Source organism: Vicugna pacos, chromosome 3, assembly GCF_048564905.1.
Source record: "Vicugna pacos chromosome 3, VicPac4, whole genome shotgun sequence".
Classification (NCBI taxonomy): Eukaryota; Metazoa; Chordata; class Mammalia; order Artiodactyla; family Camelidae; genus Vicugna; species Vicugna pacos.
In genome coordinates, this window is record NC_132989.1 from 95,391,765 (window position 1) to 95,410,657 (window position 18,893).

Consider the following 18,893-nt stretch of genomic DNA (forward strand, 5'->3'; position numbering starts at 1 on the left):
CTAAACTTATTGTGATGGTCATTCTGTGATGTGTGTTAAGTCAAATCATGCTGGACCCCTTACATTTACACAGTGATATATGTCAATTATATCTAATAAAACTGGAAGGAAAAGAAAAATAAAGCTTATTACTGCCTCAATCCATGCTGTCAAACTGCCTTCCCAGTGGGTTGGCCAACAGTTTAATGTTCCATTCGTGAATGAGAAGGCTTTATTTCCTATCTCTAGGAGCAGAATATTATCCAAAAAATTATTAAAAGAAGCAAAGTTTGTGAATGAGATGAGTAAACAGTATGTATGTTTCTTTTTGTTTTTGTTTGAATTTATTTAACATCTAATGATATTGACCATTTTTCCTAATTGCATTTTCTCTAATCATTTACTAAATCCTAATGGTTAAAAGTTTGCATATGTGTGTATGTATTTCATATAGATTCTTTAAATAAAGATAATTACCCTTTGCCTATACTTAAAATAATATTTGCTATAACAATTTTCTAATTTGCTTGCCATATATTATCACTTAAAATGTACAGGTGTTCTGCATTTTATGAAAGTAATGTCTACACATCTTCTTTATTAGATGATTTCTTCAAGAGTTGTAAACTTTAATTTCCTTCACCCTCTCATGTTTGATAAATCTTTATTACATTTTTGCTTTTTTGATAGTTTGCTTGGCTCTAAAATAATGAATCTTTAATCTTCCTGGAACTCAGTTTGGGGTGAGGCATTTAATTTCAATTTTCAGCATGCATTATTCAACACAGCAGTATTAACAGCACATAGGAATTATAAAAGGCTCTGGTTATATCTGGTTCTTTCCTGCGTGTTCATATAAAGGTCAAGTCACATTAAAGTAAGTGCATCTCCTTATAATGTGTGTAAGTAAACAAATAAATATTTATACAGTTTACTTTCAATCAAATATATTTTTACTGGAGTTGATTATGTTTCCTGGCTTTTATTTAACTGCATTTAAACATTGGTGACTCAATTATAACAAAAAATATGGACAGTAAACACAAGAAACTCATTTTGGTCTTTTGGAATTTGACCATACCAAGTTAATAGGAATTTTAGATACCCTTCAAATAACAATTTCAGAGCAGGCTTGGTTTTACAAGTTCATTCCTAAGTTGACTGTCTTTAGAAATGTATTTACTCACATACAACAATATTTCTAAGGGTGAGTATGCCCCTGGCTAGTCCAGAAATACCTATTTAAGTTATAATTTAGAACAAAATGACAGAATAGCTGCTCTACCAACACAGGTTCTAGGGGCAAGAGACAAGCCAGTGTAGACGAAAGAAGGGATTATTCTTTCTAATACTGGGTGCATTGGATCCTATTTTCCAAAGTTGAACCTTTGCCAATACTGACTGTACTCCCCTCTTACAACCACATCAGCTGTCCCCAGCCTCTTTCTCTCCTTGAGTTCTCCATGTACCTTCTCTTCCCTTCGCTCATGAAACCCCACATTTATTTGGTGCAACCAATTTTCATCTAGGTGTTAGGAGGGGAAGCAAGTCAGCTCAGTGAATGAATTTTGGGCAATATGTGAATGACAATGCCTCTTAACTCTCCAATACGCTAAGAAGATGTCTAACAGAGCAACAGAAAGACAGTCAAGGAGGCAAAATCTCAAGAAGTGTTGATATTTTTCATCTGTCTCTTTCCAGTCAACAAGCTAGCCTTGCTGGGAAGTGTAGTCCTGGCATCAGCTACTCTAGAATATCCGTGCTTCTTTACCCTCTCCAACATGGAAGCCCCATTTTTGAAAAGCTCTTATTTATAGTAGTAACAGCAGAAAGGTGATATCATTTATTTATAAGGGATAGCATTAGGTCAAATGCTTTGAATAGAGGAGTTGTGCAGAGTGATAGCACATTGCAATTACACTTTGAATCAGTTTTGTCCCTGACTATGCTTTCGTCTGTTTACTACCTCCGGATTTACTAAGTAAGCTACTTCTCTTCTCGGGAAAGAGACTATGTTAGGGGAAGTCAATGTTTATTGAGCTCTTACTATGTGTTAATGGTCAGGTGATCCTCATCACAGCTTTATGAGATGGGCATTATCATATTTATTTTAAAGATGCTCAGAAGTTAGTTAACTTGCTCAAGGTTACAAAGCAAGTGTTTGACCTGGGGGATTCTAAACAAAAGCCAGTTCTCTTCATACTACACTTTAATGTCTCTCAAACACAAACATATCCTATAGCCTGGCCTCGGGTCTTCAGCATCTCTGGCCCACTGCATTGTAGAAGCACTTGGGTACTAATCTTGGACCTGCTAGATAGAGATGTCCCAGAGGCACCCAGCACATCTTGGAACTTTTCACAGGTCCTCTTACTTTTGAGGATCTCACAGTACTGTTATTAGTATCAAGTCACTGTTTAAAACAGTAACACCAAATCCCTTTTTATGGAATGATTTAACTAAACTTACTTAGAACTTATTAATTAAAGTAGCCTGCCTTTTCTCTCCACTGAGTACATTTTAATCCTTGGTAACTGTCAGCAACAAGGGTGGGAGAGGCATTAAATGAAAACATGCTTCAGGTTCCCATGCTTAACGACAGCAGCTAGCAGTCCTGAGCACAGGCAAGACACCAGGTTCTCACAAGCACAGATGCCATGGAGGCCAGGACTGGTGTTACCCATATCACAGATGAGGAAGCAGCCACTGAGAACGTAGGTTACTGACCACAATCACAAAGCTGCACAAGCTGGGGCTACAGTCAACACAGACACGGGTCAAGCTCTTCACAGAGCCAGCTGGGCAACTGAGGTGGACTTCACACCCAGCCTGTCCGGCTCCAGGGCCCAGACCGCCACCCACTCTGTTGTACTCACGGCTTCTAGGTAGTCACAGTACTAATTTCAAGAGCCTGTTAGTATACAATATTTTATCTACCTTTTCATTCTATTTTGAATTACGTTAACTAAATGCAGAGCTTAAGCTGAAGAAGGATTTTTGTGGGTTTTACTTAATGAAGTCAACATCTACCTTTTTTCAATTCATTTGTTGAGTGAATAGACAAAAGACATTTTTAATGAAAACGAATATATGTATGTATATACATGACTGGGACATTGTGCTGTACATCAGAAATTGACACATTGTAATTGACTGTACTTCAATAAGAAAATAAAAATAAAAAATAGAATGTAAAAAAACTAAACAAATAAATCTAATTACCTCCCCCTGCTGCAAAAAATAAATTAATAATAATATGTAGTATTCAGAATTTGCATTAAAAAACAAAAGACTTTTTTTTCCTTCAGCTTTCTGCTGGGACAGGCAGCGTTAGAGGTGAAGCCAGTATGGGAAGGTCAGTTATCAGCATCAAATCAAGAGGAAATGCTCTGAATGCGAAGACTGCTTTTTGGGGTAAGCAGTTCAGGTTTCTGATTACAGAGCCCAGCAATGAAAAGGGCCTCCCTCACAGCCTCATGCAGACTTCTCAGAGCCCCCTCCACGATGCCCTTAAGACCACTTAGAGAGAGAGGGGTGGGGAGAGGCCTAGGTCCCTTTGGTCAGGCAGCTCACTCCCTTGCAGAGCTGAGTCCCATTAGTGGGCATTTACGTAAGCACATTGATTGATATTCCGAGAACTAATAAAAACCTTTATGGCCACCAGACCTTCAGTGCAGGAGAAAAGATCCTTTAGTATTGATTACTCTGCAAAAATAACAATAAAAACCAGAATAACTTCCTAACAGGATTTGTTAGAGGTGAAGCAAACTGCGAAGTTGGCATCTCGGTGACATAGATGTCATGAGCAATATCCGGATTGCTGTCTTGGCCAACAGTCTTTTTTATTAATTTATCTTTTAGTGTCTTTTAAATTTTTTTAATTTTAATTTTATTTTTTATTGAAGTATTGTCAGTTTACAATGTTGTGTCAGTCTCTGGTGCACAGCATGTTTCTGTACATAAAACAGATAGACAACAAGCTTACACTGTACAGCATCGGCCAACAGTCTTACAGCATTCCTGTTGTAGCACGTTAACCAGATTTCTAGAATCTAGGAAATATCTTCACAAAAATATCCACAGTGATCAAAATTAACTGTGCTGGTTGAATGATATGAACAAAGATGCATGTTTACTTAAATACTTTCTCTTTCCTAACATGGAAAGCTCAAAAAGGAAGACCTTCAGGGGTTCACTGTTTCCCCTGGGGATTCTATACAACAAAAACTTCTTTGGAAGATTAAATATCACTTTATCTTCTAAACTAAGGCACAATGTGCACACTGTAGCCTCAGAAAGAGCACCTCACTGGCTTGCTTTTGAAAGCCAGACACACACAGGTTAAAAGCTAAAGACCTGTTTTAAGAATTTGATCCACATCTAATCTGAAAAAACTATTGAAAATATTAAGAGGCTTACGAATAAAAGAAAAAGGTACAATCTGAAGTAAAATTTAGGCCGAATCACTCAATTTAACTTTTGCTGGATGTTGGCGTTTAAAATAGTAAAATTTTACTAAGGTCCCTGCTTTACCTGCATCCTCTGTCATGAACAGATTGATAGACCAAAGCCTTCTAGAATTATTACTCACACTGCAGAATTCTCCAGAAAAAGGGATGATGCCCAACAGCTCAGATGTCAAAGGAGAATTTAAAAATAGTAGTGGCCTTGGTCTTGAAAGACCTCACATTCTAAGGCCAACCATAAGGAAACTACCAAATACCAACCAGCTCTTCTAGTATTTACACGGCAAACCAGTCAAAGCGCATTCAAACTGCTGCCCAGAAACAGCGTGGCCTGTAGATCTTCAGCCAGAAAGGAGGCCAGGCTGTCTACCTGTATGCAAGATGTCTCAAGGGTACAACAGTATCACATATTTTTGTTGACAGCGCACCACTGACTTTATGTGATAAGATACTACTATTTCCCTGCTAGCAGCTTTTCATTTTTGTAGCAAAGAAACAAACACACAGTGGGGAGGGTGTAGCTTAAGTGGTAGAGCACACATTTCGCATGCACAGGGTCCTGGGTTCAATCCCCAGTACCTCCTCTAAAAATATAAATAAATAAACCTAATTACCTCCCCACCTCAGACCAAAATAAATAAATAAAAATATTTATTTAAAAAAAGAAACAAACACACAAACAAAAAAGCTAGCACTGCTTTCCCTCAAGGTTACAACAATCTAACGCATGATGAAACAAAAATCACAGGAGTGGCGTCACCTCTGTCACATTCTACTGGTTAAGAGCAAGGTCACAGTTCCCACCCCCACCAAGTGAGCTGCATAGGTTGGGTAGGAGTTTGTCTGACCTGCAAAGTCCTTCCCTGAGCAGAGGAATCGCTTAGCTCTCCAGGGAATCTGATTCCCTACTGCACTCTGTGAACACAGGTGCCTACCCTTAGAAACAGCCCCTTTCTTCCAAACTGATTTCTCTTATGATTTGGGAAACTGGTTCTTGACTAAACTATGGTTTCTAGATTCACAAACTAAGAGTGATAGCTCTCGATCCCTAATTCTCTGACAAGACTGGGTTTTTTTTCTTCAGTATGAAGGAAAGCAGGTATGATGCTGTAGACAGATCATGGACTTGAGAGTCAGAGATGAGGATTCTGGGCCTGATGCTGCCAGTAAATTATGTTAGTAGATACTTTATTTAAATGACTTCATAGCAAAACTACAGAACTTAACATCACCATCCTATAGACAAGGAGACTAAGCCCCAGAATAAGTAAGCCATTTGACTAAGATGACATGGTCAGTAAATGATGTTGGCAAAATGCAGTGCAAACTTAGATCTACCTATTTTCACAGCTGACATCTTCAAATCAAATCCTTGCCTTCCCCCTCCTTTTTTTTAATCTGAAAAATGAGAGACATAGATCAGAAAGGCAGTATCTAAGATCTTCTTGAACTTTAATATTCTCAGCTAAATGTTCTGAGTTTAAGAGAACATGTAAACCAAAAGCATTATAAATCTTAGGTGCTTTATATGAATTCATCCTGTTTCTTCTAATGAATCCTAAAGTCCTTGATAATACTTATGAAAGCTTGTAATAAGTCATAAAATGCTTTATCAGCGTGGCCCTTGTGGTTTTAATGGCAGGTACTCAATGAATAATTATCTGAGAGATTGAACCAAAGTTTCTATTTCAGAACTTGGCTAGATCGTGGCCCACTTTGGAGACGTCGTAGGCCTTTCTCATGCCAGCCTGCTGAAGTGACTAGAATAAAGTTCCATAGCCTGTTTTTATAAAGAGGGCAAGGGCATAATGGCAAATTTACCTGCCTAAGAGGTCTTGGTCCCTGGTCTTTTGTTCAGCCCAAACTTCCAGGCATTTCCTGATGAGGAGCTATTCTGTGTTTGAGGCAAACCTTGCAACCCTCCCCCACTCCTGTTCCCACATCCTTCAGAGATTTGGGCCCTGGCTTGGCTCATTCTTTTGTCCTTTGGTATTTCCTGTTGCTGGAGGTGGGAAATACCTGTTCCAGCCTTGCTCCACCAGCGGTGCCCAGATAATCAGCCCTGGGTGACTGAAGACTGAGCAGGGTGCTGATGCAGACTCCCTTCCATGTGGTGGGCAACACCGAGAGACAACTGTATCAGAAGAACCCTGGAGTTCTGAAAAGCCAGGTGCTTTCTTCTTAAAATGGTAATTTAATTGATAAATAATCATGCAGGCTTTTTACATGTCCAATCCATTGTCATTTAAAGCATCTTCTATTTTATTTATTTATTTTTAGTTAATTTACAATGTTGTGTTAGTTTCTGGTGTACAGCATAGTGATTCAGTTGTATATATATATTTCTTTTTACTTTAGAAATAGTAACTAAAAACACCAGAATCTGTTGCCTTCCCTTCTGGTTATATACATATATACAATTTATTACATATTAATTATTTATTATATATATAATATATTATTTAAACAATAAAATATATTTTAATATATATAATATATTATATATATATAGCTGTGAGTGAGCAGGAAACGAAACATTTTAAATTTTCCAGGCTCCCTCTGTGCAAACTGTGTCATTCACTTGCTAGCCACACAAACTGCAAAGTCCACTCATCTTTACCTGTGGTATTAGCAGTACTAGGGCAAACTCTTTTAAATCTCACAGTTTGGGAGAGTTTTTTGCTACAACCTCTATGGGATACAAATTAGTGGTAATAATCAAAATCATGAAAATATATACCCTTAGTCTCAGCAATTTCACTTCTAGGGATGTATCCCACAGATATGTCTTACCAGGGTGAAATAACTTTTATCCAAGATCATTCACTATGCCCATTTGAAAAATGGTATTGAAGGACTGGAAACAGGTTGTTGGAAACAGGTTGTCCATCAGTTGGGAAATGCTTAAATAAATTATGGTACCCCCATCCCCAAGAGAAAATGAGCAGGCTCTTCATGTGCCAGGAAGGAACGATAAACTCCAGGAATATTGTAAAGTGAAAACAGCAAAAAAAAAAAAAAAAAAAAAAAGAGAGAGAGAGAGAATAAATGTTAATTTATTTTTATACTCGTAAAATAACTCCAAAGGCACAGAAGAAACTGATAACGATGTAAACGGAACCCCTGGGAGACCTGGGTGGGTCGGACACTTTCCTTTTATATCCTTTTGTCCTTTTTGACTCTGGACAATGTAGATTTATTCCATAAGTAGCATAACAAACACACAGACAGAAAGGGCCCACAATTTTAAAAAATCTGACTGAATTCTATTTTCCATCTTTTTTGCTAGATGCCTGGATCTTTCTAAAAAGTCATTTTGGGTCTGGGTTGGTTTCACCTCAATCTGCTTTAATTTGCTTTAACAATGAGTTCACTTAATTTGGGCCATGGAGAGGAGGGACACCAGTTCTGCTCAGATTTCTAGTGAGTGGGTCACTTTCTGACCAAATGCCTCTCTTTCTGGAGACAAGGAGGTAAATCTGAAAAAACTCTGAACACAGTCATTATAGGCTCATGTGCTGCTCCAATTAGCCCTCGGAGTTACAGGGATACCAAAGCTGAAAACCCACAGCGTACACCCCTCGGCTAAGGTAGGCTCTCTCTGCATCCATCACAATGTTGTGTAAAGCATCCTGATGCCAGAACTTGCAAAGCCCTGGCAAGTTTACTGAGTCTCAGCTCTGTGTACCGGGCTACTTCATTTGCCTTAAAAAAGCAAATCTAAGGAGACAAAAATAAATACGTAATAAAAAACAACTTGGCTCATAGGCAGTCTCTTAAAAGATGTAATTTCCTTCACACTCAACACACTTAAGACAGTGGCAGGCACATGTAGCCCTGGGGTTTCGCTTGACTTGCTTTAAAGATGGAATTTCCAGTGATGCAATGTGTCACTGAAGAGAGAAGGGCAGCAATTGTCCATCTTTACTCTCATTAGGGACAAATGAGCTTCGTCTTACAAGATTCTGAATAGAACGGTCTCTCACTAATAGCCCACTGTTTTCTCTCTGGGAAGCAGCAGCCGTCTGTGGCCTGGAATCACTGTTGTTGGAGAACTGGAGAAGTCTCTTTGGGGACAAGAAGAATGAAGTTGTCCTCTCGGGAGACAGGAGCTCAGTCTTGAAATTCAGAACTTAAGTGTACCTTTCAACTCACTGCTTCTAAATTTACCTTCAAATCTCTGATAAGAAACACAGAGAAAAAGGAGGGCCTTTCCCCCACCTTATATCTTGACTCAGCCAGGGTCTCTCTTCCTTCATCTGGTTTTGGGGGTTTTATTCCTCTCTTTTCGGTTCCAAGACCACCTGAGCACACCTGTTGACTGGCCATAGTGTTGAGAATATTCTTGGTCTAGGAAAGAAGCTCTGGGCCATTTTGATAGCACTAAAGCTTGACATAAACTTCATAATTTTTATCCTCAGTGAGCACAATGGCTAACCTCTGTGCCCTGATGTGCTCTGTGTTTCCACATCTCACAGCCCTGACACAGCTCACCTAGTTGCCAGGCCAAATACTTGATGAATGATGGCGCCCTAGTGTTCCATAAATATCAAGAACTCGAACACCTGGAATGTACAGCTTGGAAAAGACAGTGCTTAAATTCCAGCTGCCTCTTCCAAATAGTGTAGGCTTTCCACAACCTTGTTTACTCTGTAGCAAAAACAACGGCCCACAATTTTCATCCTCTGATTTATGAAAGGTGAGCAGAAGATGGGAGGGCAGAAGTAGCTCCCGCAGAGGTGTGCCTCACTTGTGTCCTGCAACATTGCTTAAGAAACATTGGTCATCACACCCAGAGTCAGGAACATGAAGGTCATCAAGAATTCAAAGCAGGAGAAGGCAGCTGCTTGTTAGATTAGAGAGACTGATTATGCGTTGGGAGATTGTGAATATGGGGGAAAAGGTCCTTGCTGATGAGGCAATATGAAGTCCAGAGACTTGTCTTAAATCCTACAGGGAGCTGATGGCAGAGCTAGGTCTGTAAGCAGGACTGTTAGCCTCTCAGTGCTTTCTCAGCTGTGTTTCAGACATTCACAGATGCTAACCAGAAGGGGGGATGAACTGGCCACGGACTTGCATTGCTACAGAGCAGAGCGCAAGGGGCAGTGCTTTGTAAAGTGGAACACTGCAACAGTGGAAGGTATTATTATTGCAGGTAATTGTTCTGAACGCACCTGCTTACTTGATTACTTACTTGAAAGAGAAACAAATTTGAAATTGCCTGCTTATTTTTATTATATGAGAAAACAGAAGCAAAATAAAATCCAGAGATAATCTCAGCGCATTAAACCTACTAACCCCTACTTCCAAATAACCTTTACCATCTCTGTTAGAAACCCAGTAACATTTTCCCCGAGTTTCTAGAACCACTTATCTCGCTGGCCCCTACCCTGATGGGGGTGACAGTTTATGAGCAATAGACACCAAAACGCTGGGAAAACGGAAAAACCAGGGAGGTGGTGAACTCTCTGAATGGTCCCAAGTGGTATGAACAAAAATACACTACTGGGTATGTTAAAACATTTATGGAAAACGTTTCCTCAGCAGCTTCCCATTTTCCAGACAGACAACTGCTGTGAGGCGCTCCCTGCACTGAGAGGTCGGTGTTGTGGTAATGCCGTCTGGGGATTGCTTTCTGCTCCCGCCCAGGAGGCCAAGTAGGTAAGGGACAGACAATGATGGTTTTCCTTACCCCGAGGCTTTCATCTCTGCCTCTCCAAGCCCTTTACACCTATTAAGTCTCTCCCTAAGATTCTCCTGGCTTTCTTCTCCAGCCAAGGAAATTGAAGCCACTTCTAGACCTAAACCAGGTGACCATCTTCTCCCCTTCCTGCCCCAGTCCTCCCTCATCTCTGGGTCTCAGGTGTCTGGCACATCAACATCATCCAACCCGTGTGTATTTCCCCTGGATGCCATAGCACAGGCAGAAGCCAAAGACGAAGGGTTTACAGATTCTATGGACATTTTACCTGCCAAGCATTTAAGGACATTATTTAAGATTACATGGTCGTAAGCGGCAGAACTTGGATAAAAATCTTGGCTGAGAGGTGTTGTAATTGTTCTATTTTACACGTGAAGAAACAGAGGCTCCTTGCCAGAACTGGGACATAAACCTAAGTGTCTGACTCCGGGATCCGTGGCTCCAAATCGCTCCCTTACCCCACACTGGACTACATCCCCAGGATAGGAGGCGGCTTGTGGAGGAGGTGGGAGAGAGGGCTGGGGTCTAACACAGGTCAGGGATTTGCTATGGCTGTCTCTGACAATTTGTTTGTAGTTCTGCTCCCTGGGGGAGAGAAGCAGAGAAAAATCAGAATCTAGTCCTTACCCCCGCCCCCTGTGTCAGTTCTCCAGAGCAGGGCATCATGAACCCAAATGCCCCTCAGCTCTGAAGGCCTCTTTCCGCCCTCCCAGTCCTCAGCCCGGGGAGACTCTGTGAGTGACAACAGATAGCTGGGCTCTGATAACATCGGGGCAGGGCCTGCCTTGGGAGCCACCCTCCCCCAGCTTCCTGAGCTCCCTCTCCTGATTTCCAGGGAGTGTTGAAGACACTACAAATCTGAACCCAGAAACCTGTTCACCATTCAGGATTCCCGTTGTTCAACCTGTGTGGAGATGCCCGCCGCGTGGGAAGCTGAAAGATGCCGGCGTGGGCACCACACTGACTCGAGCAGTTGGCTCATTTGGTCCCACCAGCGGTGACTTCGGGGCAGCAGCTGATAGTTACCCGCATTGATGAGCCTGTCTGGCTGAGCTAACTGACTCTGCTAGATACTGTGTTACATGTCCGAGGCTCAGAACACCGCTGCTGCAGTTCTGGGAGATGATTGCTTCTCGTCATAAAGAAGAGCCCTAGACTTAATACTGCTGTGGGAATAGACTCACTTAACCTGATTCTTTGATCGTTATTCATTTACATTCAAAGGGAGAACCTGTCCTCATTGCATCGGGGGATGGTAAGACTACCTTCCAAATCTGTTTACGTTGAACCTCTTGCACTTTCTCCACTGCAGTGGCAACTGTATCTCCAACTCCACACATCCAAGATGGAACTTATTAGGCCCCCGTCCCCATCTGCTTCCTGTGGTCTACCTTTCCTGGTGGCATCATCACCACTTGGTTACCCAAGTCAGAAATTGGACCACTGGCCTGCAGTCCACCTTCTCTGTCAACTCACATGCAATCAGTCACCAGGACTCAGGAGTGACCCTTGTAATGAGTTCTCAATTCAACCTCTCCTTTCTACCCCTCCTGTTGACGTGTCAGTTCACATCACTAGCTAACTGCTGTAATAAGAATGGACATTTCCTGAGAGCAGGGGCCAGCACCCAGAATACTGTGGTAGATAAGAGTATGACCTTGGAGCTGGAAGGCTGGATTTGAATCTCGATCAAAATGCATCAGCTGTGGGATAAAGTATCTGAGCTTCAGTTTCCTGATCTATGAAGTGAGAATAAAAATAGCTCCCTCTCTGGCTTGTTGTGAGGATTAAATAAAGCTAATTACATATAACAATACTTATAGCACTGCTTGGCACCATGTCAGTGTTCACAAATGTATATCACACATGTAACAATAGATGAGGAAACTGAAGCTCAGAGCAATTAAACACCTTCTTTAGGGTCATATGGCAGTTAAACACAGCTGGCACATGAGTCCAGATCTATCCTTCACCAAAAGCCACACTTAAAAAGCTTTTCCACATGGTACAGCTAGGGATCCAAAAGTGGTTATTAATAAGAATGTAGAACCTCTAAAGTGCCAATGCAGGAAGACATCATATCTGATACAGAACAGTATACGCAACAGTCTCATTTAAAAAGATGTTACAAACTTTCCTGTTACCACCTCTGAACTTCTTGTATTTCTTTGTCATCTCATTATTTCATCCATCTCTCCTACTAAATGATCCGAGAGCAGAGACTGCCCACTGCATAGAACAGGGTCAGATACACAACATCTGATATTTGTTAAATTGCTGAATAGCATTGAATATTTTTTTAAAAAATTTTGGGGGGTGGTAATTAGGTTTATTTATTATTTTTAGTGTAAGTACCGGAGATGGAACCCCGGACCTGGTGCGTGCTAAGCACACACTTTACCACTGAGCTATACCCTCCTCTCCCTTGAATCTTTAAAAAATAATAACTTATTTATTTAGCAGATAATAGATAACAATGGATAATATGTGAATGTGGTAAAATGCATTTAAACTATGTAACAAGTTATTTAGAGGAAAGTAATATTCCTTTCATCCCACCCCCCAGATACCAGCTCTTATGCCAACAGGCAGTCACAGCAACCAGTTTCTTGTGTATCTTTTTAGAGATATTATCCAGTCAAATTGAATTTTAGTGTAATTTAAATTTATTGCTGAAGAGTACTAGGGAATGGTGAGAAATGCTTTTTACACATTTAGTCAGTATGTTTTCTTTCCTGAAAAGTCACCAGTGTCTTTCTAAGCCATATAAAGAACAACCTAAACATTAACTTTGTGTGTGTATGTGTGTGTGTGTGTCAAGACCAAAAGCAGAGAAAGGTGTTAGTCGCTGTGTTTGCAAACTCCCTTAGGTAAAGCCACCACCTACCTCTATACAATTCTATTTACAGATTCCCTCCCCTTGAAGCTGATCTTACGATCCATTTCTTCATAATTCTTTGAACTGAGATTTCATTTTCACTTGTGCTATTCATTCCCTGGACATGGGAAGAGTGTCATTCTGTAACTTGAATGTGACAAAGGGTTTTCCTTTCTCTCAGTGAGATGTCTGAGGTCACTCTAACACAACTTACCACAGTTTGACATGAGAAAGTGCTTCCTGGAGGAAGAAAGACAGCAACCACTCTTCTCGGTGTGGTTTGTGTCAGACAGATGTCTGCAGTAGCCCCGGAAGACACTTCATCTAGTGCTTTAGTGATGAACCATCTTAAAGGGACTTAGGACTTGGCACTCCTTCTCCCAGGTTATTAACCTGCTCCTGTTACCTTGGCTTTGCAGCCTGGTGCTTTCAGACTTTGATGTTGCTTAGAAATGACATTAGAAATGTCATAGCATAGAAATGACATCAAATTGCACACATGATTCTATGCCTGTGTTCGTGGAGAAATTGGTATTGAAATATTTGCAATTCTGTGCTTTATTTTGAAAATATGGATACACATGTCTCTACTCCTCTTCTATATTTTTCTAGTTCCTTCTTTCACATACCAACTGCATGCTTATTTTATTTCAAAAAGACAAAGAAAACTGATTTAACAAAAAAATTCACCCCAATATATACATTTTTTCAGTCTTTTTAAGTGAAAGTAATCAAAAGCTAAGAAATTGAAAATTTTGTAATAGCTATAGTTCTTTCTTCTCATCTCATCTTTGGTGAAAACAACTATTTTCTTCTTCCTTCCTAGCATCTTTCCTTATGCTGAGGCAAATAAATTAGAGAGCTGATATCCAGACATGTGCTTTCCCCATTATTTCTTTTAGGGTTGATGTAAACATGGTACCCAGTAACAAGCTAAATGAGTCTTTGTTTTCACTGGGCCCTCAATGCAAGAGGCACCAAGAGATAACTGAACAGTTCTTCCCACTCTCCTTAATCTATTTGCTACTAAATTGCGATTCCAAGTATTTGGTGTAGACTCAGTGGTCTCTCTGACTGTCAATGAGCTCTTTTTATTGGTTTCTTTGTTAGTGCCTTCTTCTTGTTACTTCTACCTCCTCAGTTTCCATTAGTAAAGCCAACCCTGAGGGCCTCCTGCCAATTTATCTACCCCAGCTCAGCCAACTCATCACAGTTCTCACAAATCTTAGGAAGTCCTCATTGGGCCAGGAAACGATCCCAGAACTCATAGAGAAAACGGACTCTTAAATCCTGGCGTTATCTCCTTCTATTAGAGATATTATTTCTTTGTAATCACTTAGGAACTTCCTTCTCCATCATCTGCTTTCCATGTTCAAGTTTTATCACTTTCCATTTCTCTATTCTTCAACTGAAACATTTCTGTCCTAGAAATTGAACTCTTATGTTTAGAACACCATTTTGAATAAGCATCTCTGCATCTTTCCAAACATACTCCAGTATCACTGAGCTCTATTATATGTATAAGGTTGTGAAATAAATGGGTATTTGTTAAATGGATGAGAGGGATGTGGCTTAATCATTTGTAGGAGAATTACACGTTTTCTGCTGAGTTTAACTGGGTAAATCATATAGCAAAATGACAATGCTGTGTGCATGCATCTAACATTGCTTGGTAATTGGCCTCTACCAAGGCATCGCAGCATTTTTCTTCCTGGCCTCTCTCAGAGGATGTCAACTAGTCAAGAGAGCAGAGGTAGGATGGCAGAGTGGTTAAGAGAATGGCCTCTGGAACGAGACAGCCTGAGTTTGACTTCCAGCTCTAGCATTTACCAGCTGCATGACTTCAGACAAATTGCTTAATCTTTCCATGCTCAGTTTCCTCAACTACAAAATGAAGAGAGTAATCATACCTACCCACTGCCTTCATAGCTTATTTAAGGATTAAGTGAGCTAATATATGCAAACACCCAGAAAGTAGCCGTAGTAGTATATAAACGTTCACTATTATTAGGCTATTGCTTGGCTTGACAATCATTGTAATTGAAACAAAAAATGAGGTGAGAGTATCGCATTTTACATTAACTTCCAAAACAATGAAACATACTGAAATACTTCTTCCAGGAAGGTATTCAAACCGGGGCACCTCCTAAAGAAAGCCATTACTTCTCCGAGTCAATCAGGACAATTTCTCTTCGAACATCTCTAAAGCTAATTGAAAAGTCATTCATCACCAATAATTACTAAAAGGAGCCAAAGAGGTTGAAACAGAATATATCTAAAATCTTGTGACAAACTACTCTTCTACTGTATTCCTATTTGTCTGAAATCTAAGAATCCTATTTATTAAAATAAAATTATAATAGTATTTACTACAGAGTCTTCTTAGTTTTTATTGTCATTACCTATTATATTTGATGGAGGTCTTGGCGAACTCCAAGGTAGAGATTAAATCTGTATACAAATGACTTTTTTTTTTGTGGCAGATTAATAGAAATTTCAATTATAGCACCTTTTTTTTTTTTTACAACATGGCATTGGCTTATTTGTTTACCAGCCTAAGGATTTCTATGTTGGTTCAGTCAAAAATTCCAAGCAAGTCGTTTTTTTCAGCTGTATTTTAAAGAAGGATTAATGCCACCCACAAGTAATGAACTGTAACTTTAGATGCCAATAAATCAAACAAAACCATGTTTTATTTGGACAGACTGCTGTCAACAATGCTAAATTAGCAAGAGGCCAAAATGGTTCCAAAAAGGTATAGCCCTTTATGACAGGCTCTTAGAGGCAATGAATGAGAGGTCTGGCTTCACATTTTCCCCAGTTTACCTTCTCCCGTCACTGGATGAGAGAGTGCGCAGACATCTACATCTAAGTGTTGATACTCAGCTTCAAGTCAGCACCAGTTAGAATATAATTACTGTTAGGGGCCTGCGTCTCATTTTGGGTGTACTAATTGTGTAAATTAGTTTTAAGTGAAAGTGACATTGTATAATCATCATATTTTGGCCAAATCTTGCTATTTAACTACTCAGGCCTAACGATTCAATTATCCTCTTTTATCCTATTATTGAGCTGGAAAAACATTTATTTTCCTTCTCCACACAATTCATTGATTTGCAGAATGCCTAATGATGCTTCTTTTGGATTCCCATGTGCTTACATATATTGCTCCAAACAGTCATTCATTTAATGGAAAAAAAACTTACAAATTCAGAGAAAAGCCTGGGCTATCATTCTGAATATCTACAAGCAGTTCATCTGATAATATTCCCAGTCAGAGGCCCCACAGAAACAAGATCCAGTTTTTTTTTTTTTTTTTTTTGGTTGTTATCAAATGACTTACCCACAATGACTGCGGTGACAGTGAGCAGCACAAAAGCATTCCGAAACAGGTAACTTTTAACATCCTCCTTTGTGATGTTCTGCACTTTCTTCTTGGCCAAGAGTGTGCGTTTGCGGACTCCTTGCTGGAATCTCTCCATCCTGCCTCCCAACCTGGCCTCTTCTCCATTGCTTTTAGTCATATTTTACTTCTCTAGAGTGTCTCTTCTTCACACTTCAGTGTCACGGAATCAGCCCCAGAAAGCCAGTCGTCTTTGGTGTTAAAGAACCCAACTAGACGGGAGAGAAAGAGGAGCGTTACAGCGTCCAGGGGTGAGAAATCAGGGCTGCCCCACTGCAGGGGAAGCTGTTGCCAAACCGCATCATCTCAACAGGAATCGAGGGCTGGAGAGCTGCAATGCCAGGTCTCAAGGCTAGACTGTGCATCCTTTCCTTGATCACGTGTGAGACATGTGCATAAATTCAGAATAGGAGCAGAAAGTTGTGTTAACATTTTAAAAAATGTGTCTTTCCCTCTCCAGAAAAGCTACAAAAGGGCTCATCAAAGCTGGGTGTCGCCCCCACTGAATCCCCCAGAACCTAGCCGAGCGCTCTGAGCGCTGTTTGCACCGTGTGCATCCTTAATAAATATCCAATTGAATTGAACGCACAGGAAGTGCTCAATAATTACTTAATGGCTTCTGTTGTATACATGGCAAAGGCATAACCAGGTCAATAAAATGAATTAAGATATTGAGATTTCACAGTGAGAGCTTTCTGTTATATATAATAAAGGAACTATTTTCTTCATTAAGAAAAAAAAAAAAACCTGATAATATCAACCAGTAAATATGCTTATGAAAGGAACACAACTACCCCCAGGACTTGGGAAATACTTCTGACTATTTCACATAATAACTTATAAATTTTTTGTGTGTGAAATAAGCAAAGTAGGTTGGGCACATTTATATATTATCTGAAATCATAATTCATTTTCATTTCTGTCGCAAATAGAAGTACAAAGTAACATTTGCCTTTGTGGTACACATGCTGGAGTCTTCTGAGGAGACTCTCAGCGACTTCTCAGTATTTTAAAATTTAAGATTTCGAGAACAGATGAGATGAATCCAATTTTCATTCCAAACATTACAGCGTGTGGTTTCTAGTTTCTTTAAAGTGCTCCTAGGTTATTCAAAGATCTCTAAGTAAATCTCTCCTGGGTGGAAATCAGCTGTTTTGAAAGATCAAGGGATTGCTCCTGCTGTTTTTAATAAGATTTCGAATCCATAATCCTTCCCATGATAAATCGAAGTAAAAATTAGTCCTGCCTGTAGACTTGTGTATCTGGCCACGCGAACAGCCAGCGTGTGCGTCCGTGGGGGAGGTAACTAGAAAGCAGGGGACTCCTCGGGAGCTTTTGGCAAATCCAAGAGCGGAGAAAAAAAGATTTGTCTTAACAGTTTTGACTTTTAAATAAAATTGCAAGTTGCGGTCAGTGATACTAAGACCTACAACTTGTTTAAGGCTTCACAGCAGATGAAAAGTTTAGGGAGAAGCAAAAAAAGGGGAGACGCGAGAGATCAGATTTTCTTTTCTTCTGCTAATCTCTGATTCCCTTTACCAGTCACTTTTAAACAGACCAGCTCAGCCTTGGTTCTTTTCTAGAGCTGGAGCCACAGTCTGCCCCCAATCCACCCTGAATGACTCAACTCCAGATTAAGAGAGGGCACAGCGTAAATAGACACCACGCCGCTCGTTGCATTAAATTACTAACGTGGACTTTATCTACCAAAATGGCTAGCTTTTACTCTCGCTACTCCTCTGCTTGGGAAACAGGATCCACTGGCAGAGAAACGGAATGAGAAATTAAGCCCCGCAAGAATACAGGACGTTAGACTTACCTTTTCTGATTTTGTAACGGGTGGAAGATACCCCAGGCAATGACAAGGTGAATTCTCAGCAGGTAGAGCGGAGCAACCAAGCGCAGCGAGCAAGGCGTGCATGTGCTCTGAAACTGCAAATTACTATCAGGGCAACTTAAGAAAAGGGGAGGAGTCTGCGCCCGGGAAAGGGGAGTGGGGAAAAATGAAAACACCACAGGAAAGGAGGAGGCAAGCCCGAGGTTTCTGGAATATTGATTAATCTTGACGCACTAGAAGCCCGTTTGCTGGCTTTGTTTTGCTTCTTAGACCACTTACCCGCTCGGTCAGTTCACTTTCATTAGAAATGCAATACGGGGACCAGGAAGAATTGACAAATAAAGCGCACACACACTCGGAAAGCTGAAGTCTTGATTAGAAGGTTTCCAAGAAGACTTTTCTAAAGCTAAATTTAATTATCTCACATTATCACAAGTTTCCTCCCCTAAGGAAACGCGAGAGTGTGCTCTTTTGCCTGGTTGTACAACTGTTACGAAAGAGTCCCTCTTTTTAGAATTGGGGAAACAACTGACATTTCTTGGGAAGACCCAGGACACAATCAAGTACGGAGAAAAAATTGCTTACTACAATTCTCTAAACTTTTCTAAGCTTACTCAAAGTACAAGATG

General features: G+C 40.3%; 1 protein-coding gene across 1 annotated transcript in view; it reads right to left on the minus strand.

Annotated features, from left to right (window-relative positions):
- SLC1A3 (solute carrier family 1 member 3) overlaps window positions 1-18,379 on the minus strand; it is a 74,056-nt gene extending 55,677 nt beyond the window's left edge. The window contains exons 1-2 of the mRNA XM_006207663.4: window positions 18,247-18,379; window positions 16,368-16,639 (exon numbers count right to left, since the gene is read on the minus strand). Coding sequence (XP_006207725.1) covers window positions 16,368-16,548 — 181 coding nt within the window. The 5' untranslated portion in view covers window positions 16,549-16,639; window positions 18,247-18,379. The remainder of the gene's footprint in view (window positions 1-16,367; window positions 16,640-18,246) is intronic.
- Between the last annotated feature and the right edge of the window lie 514 nt (window positions 18,380-18,893).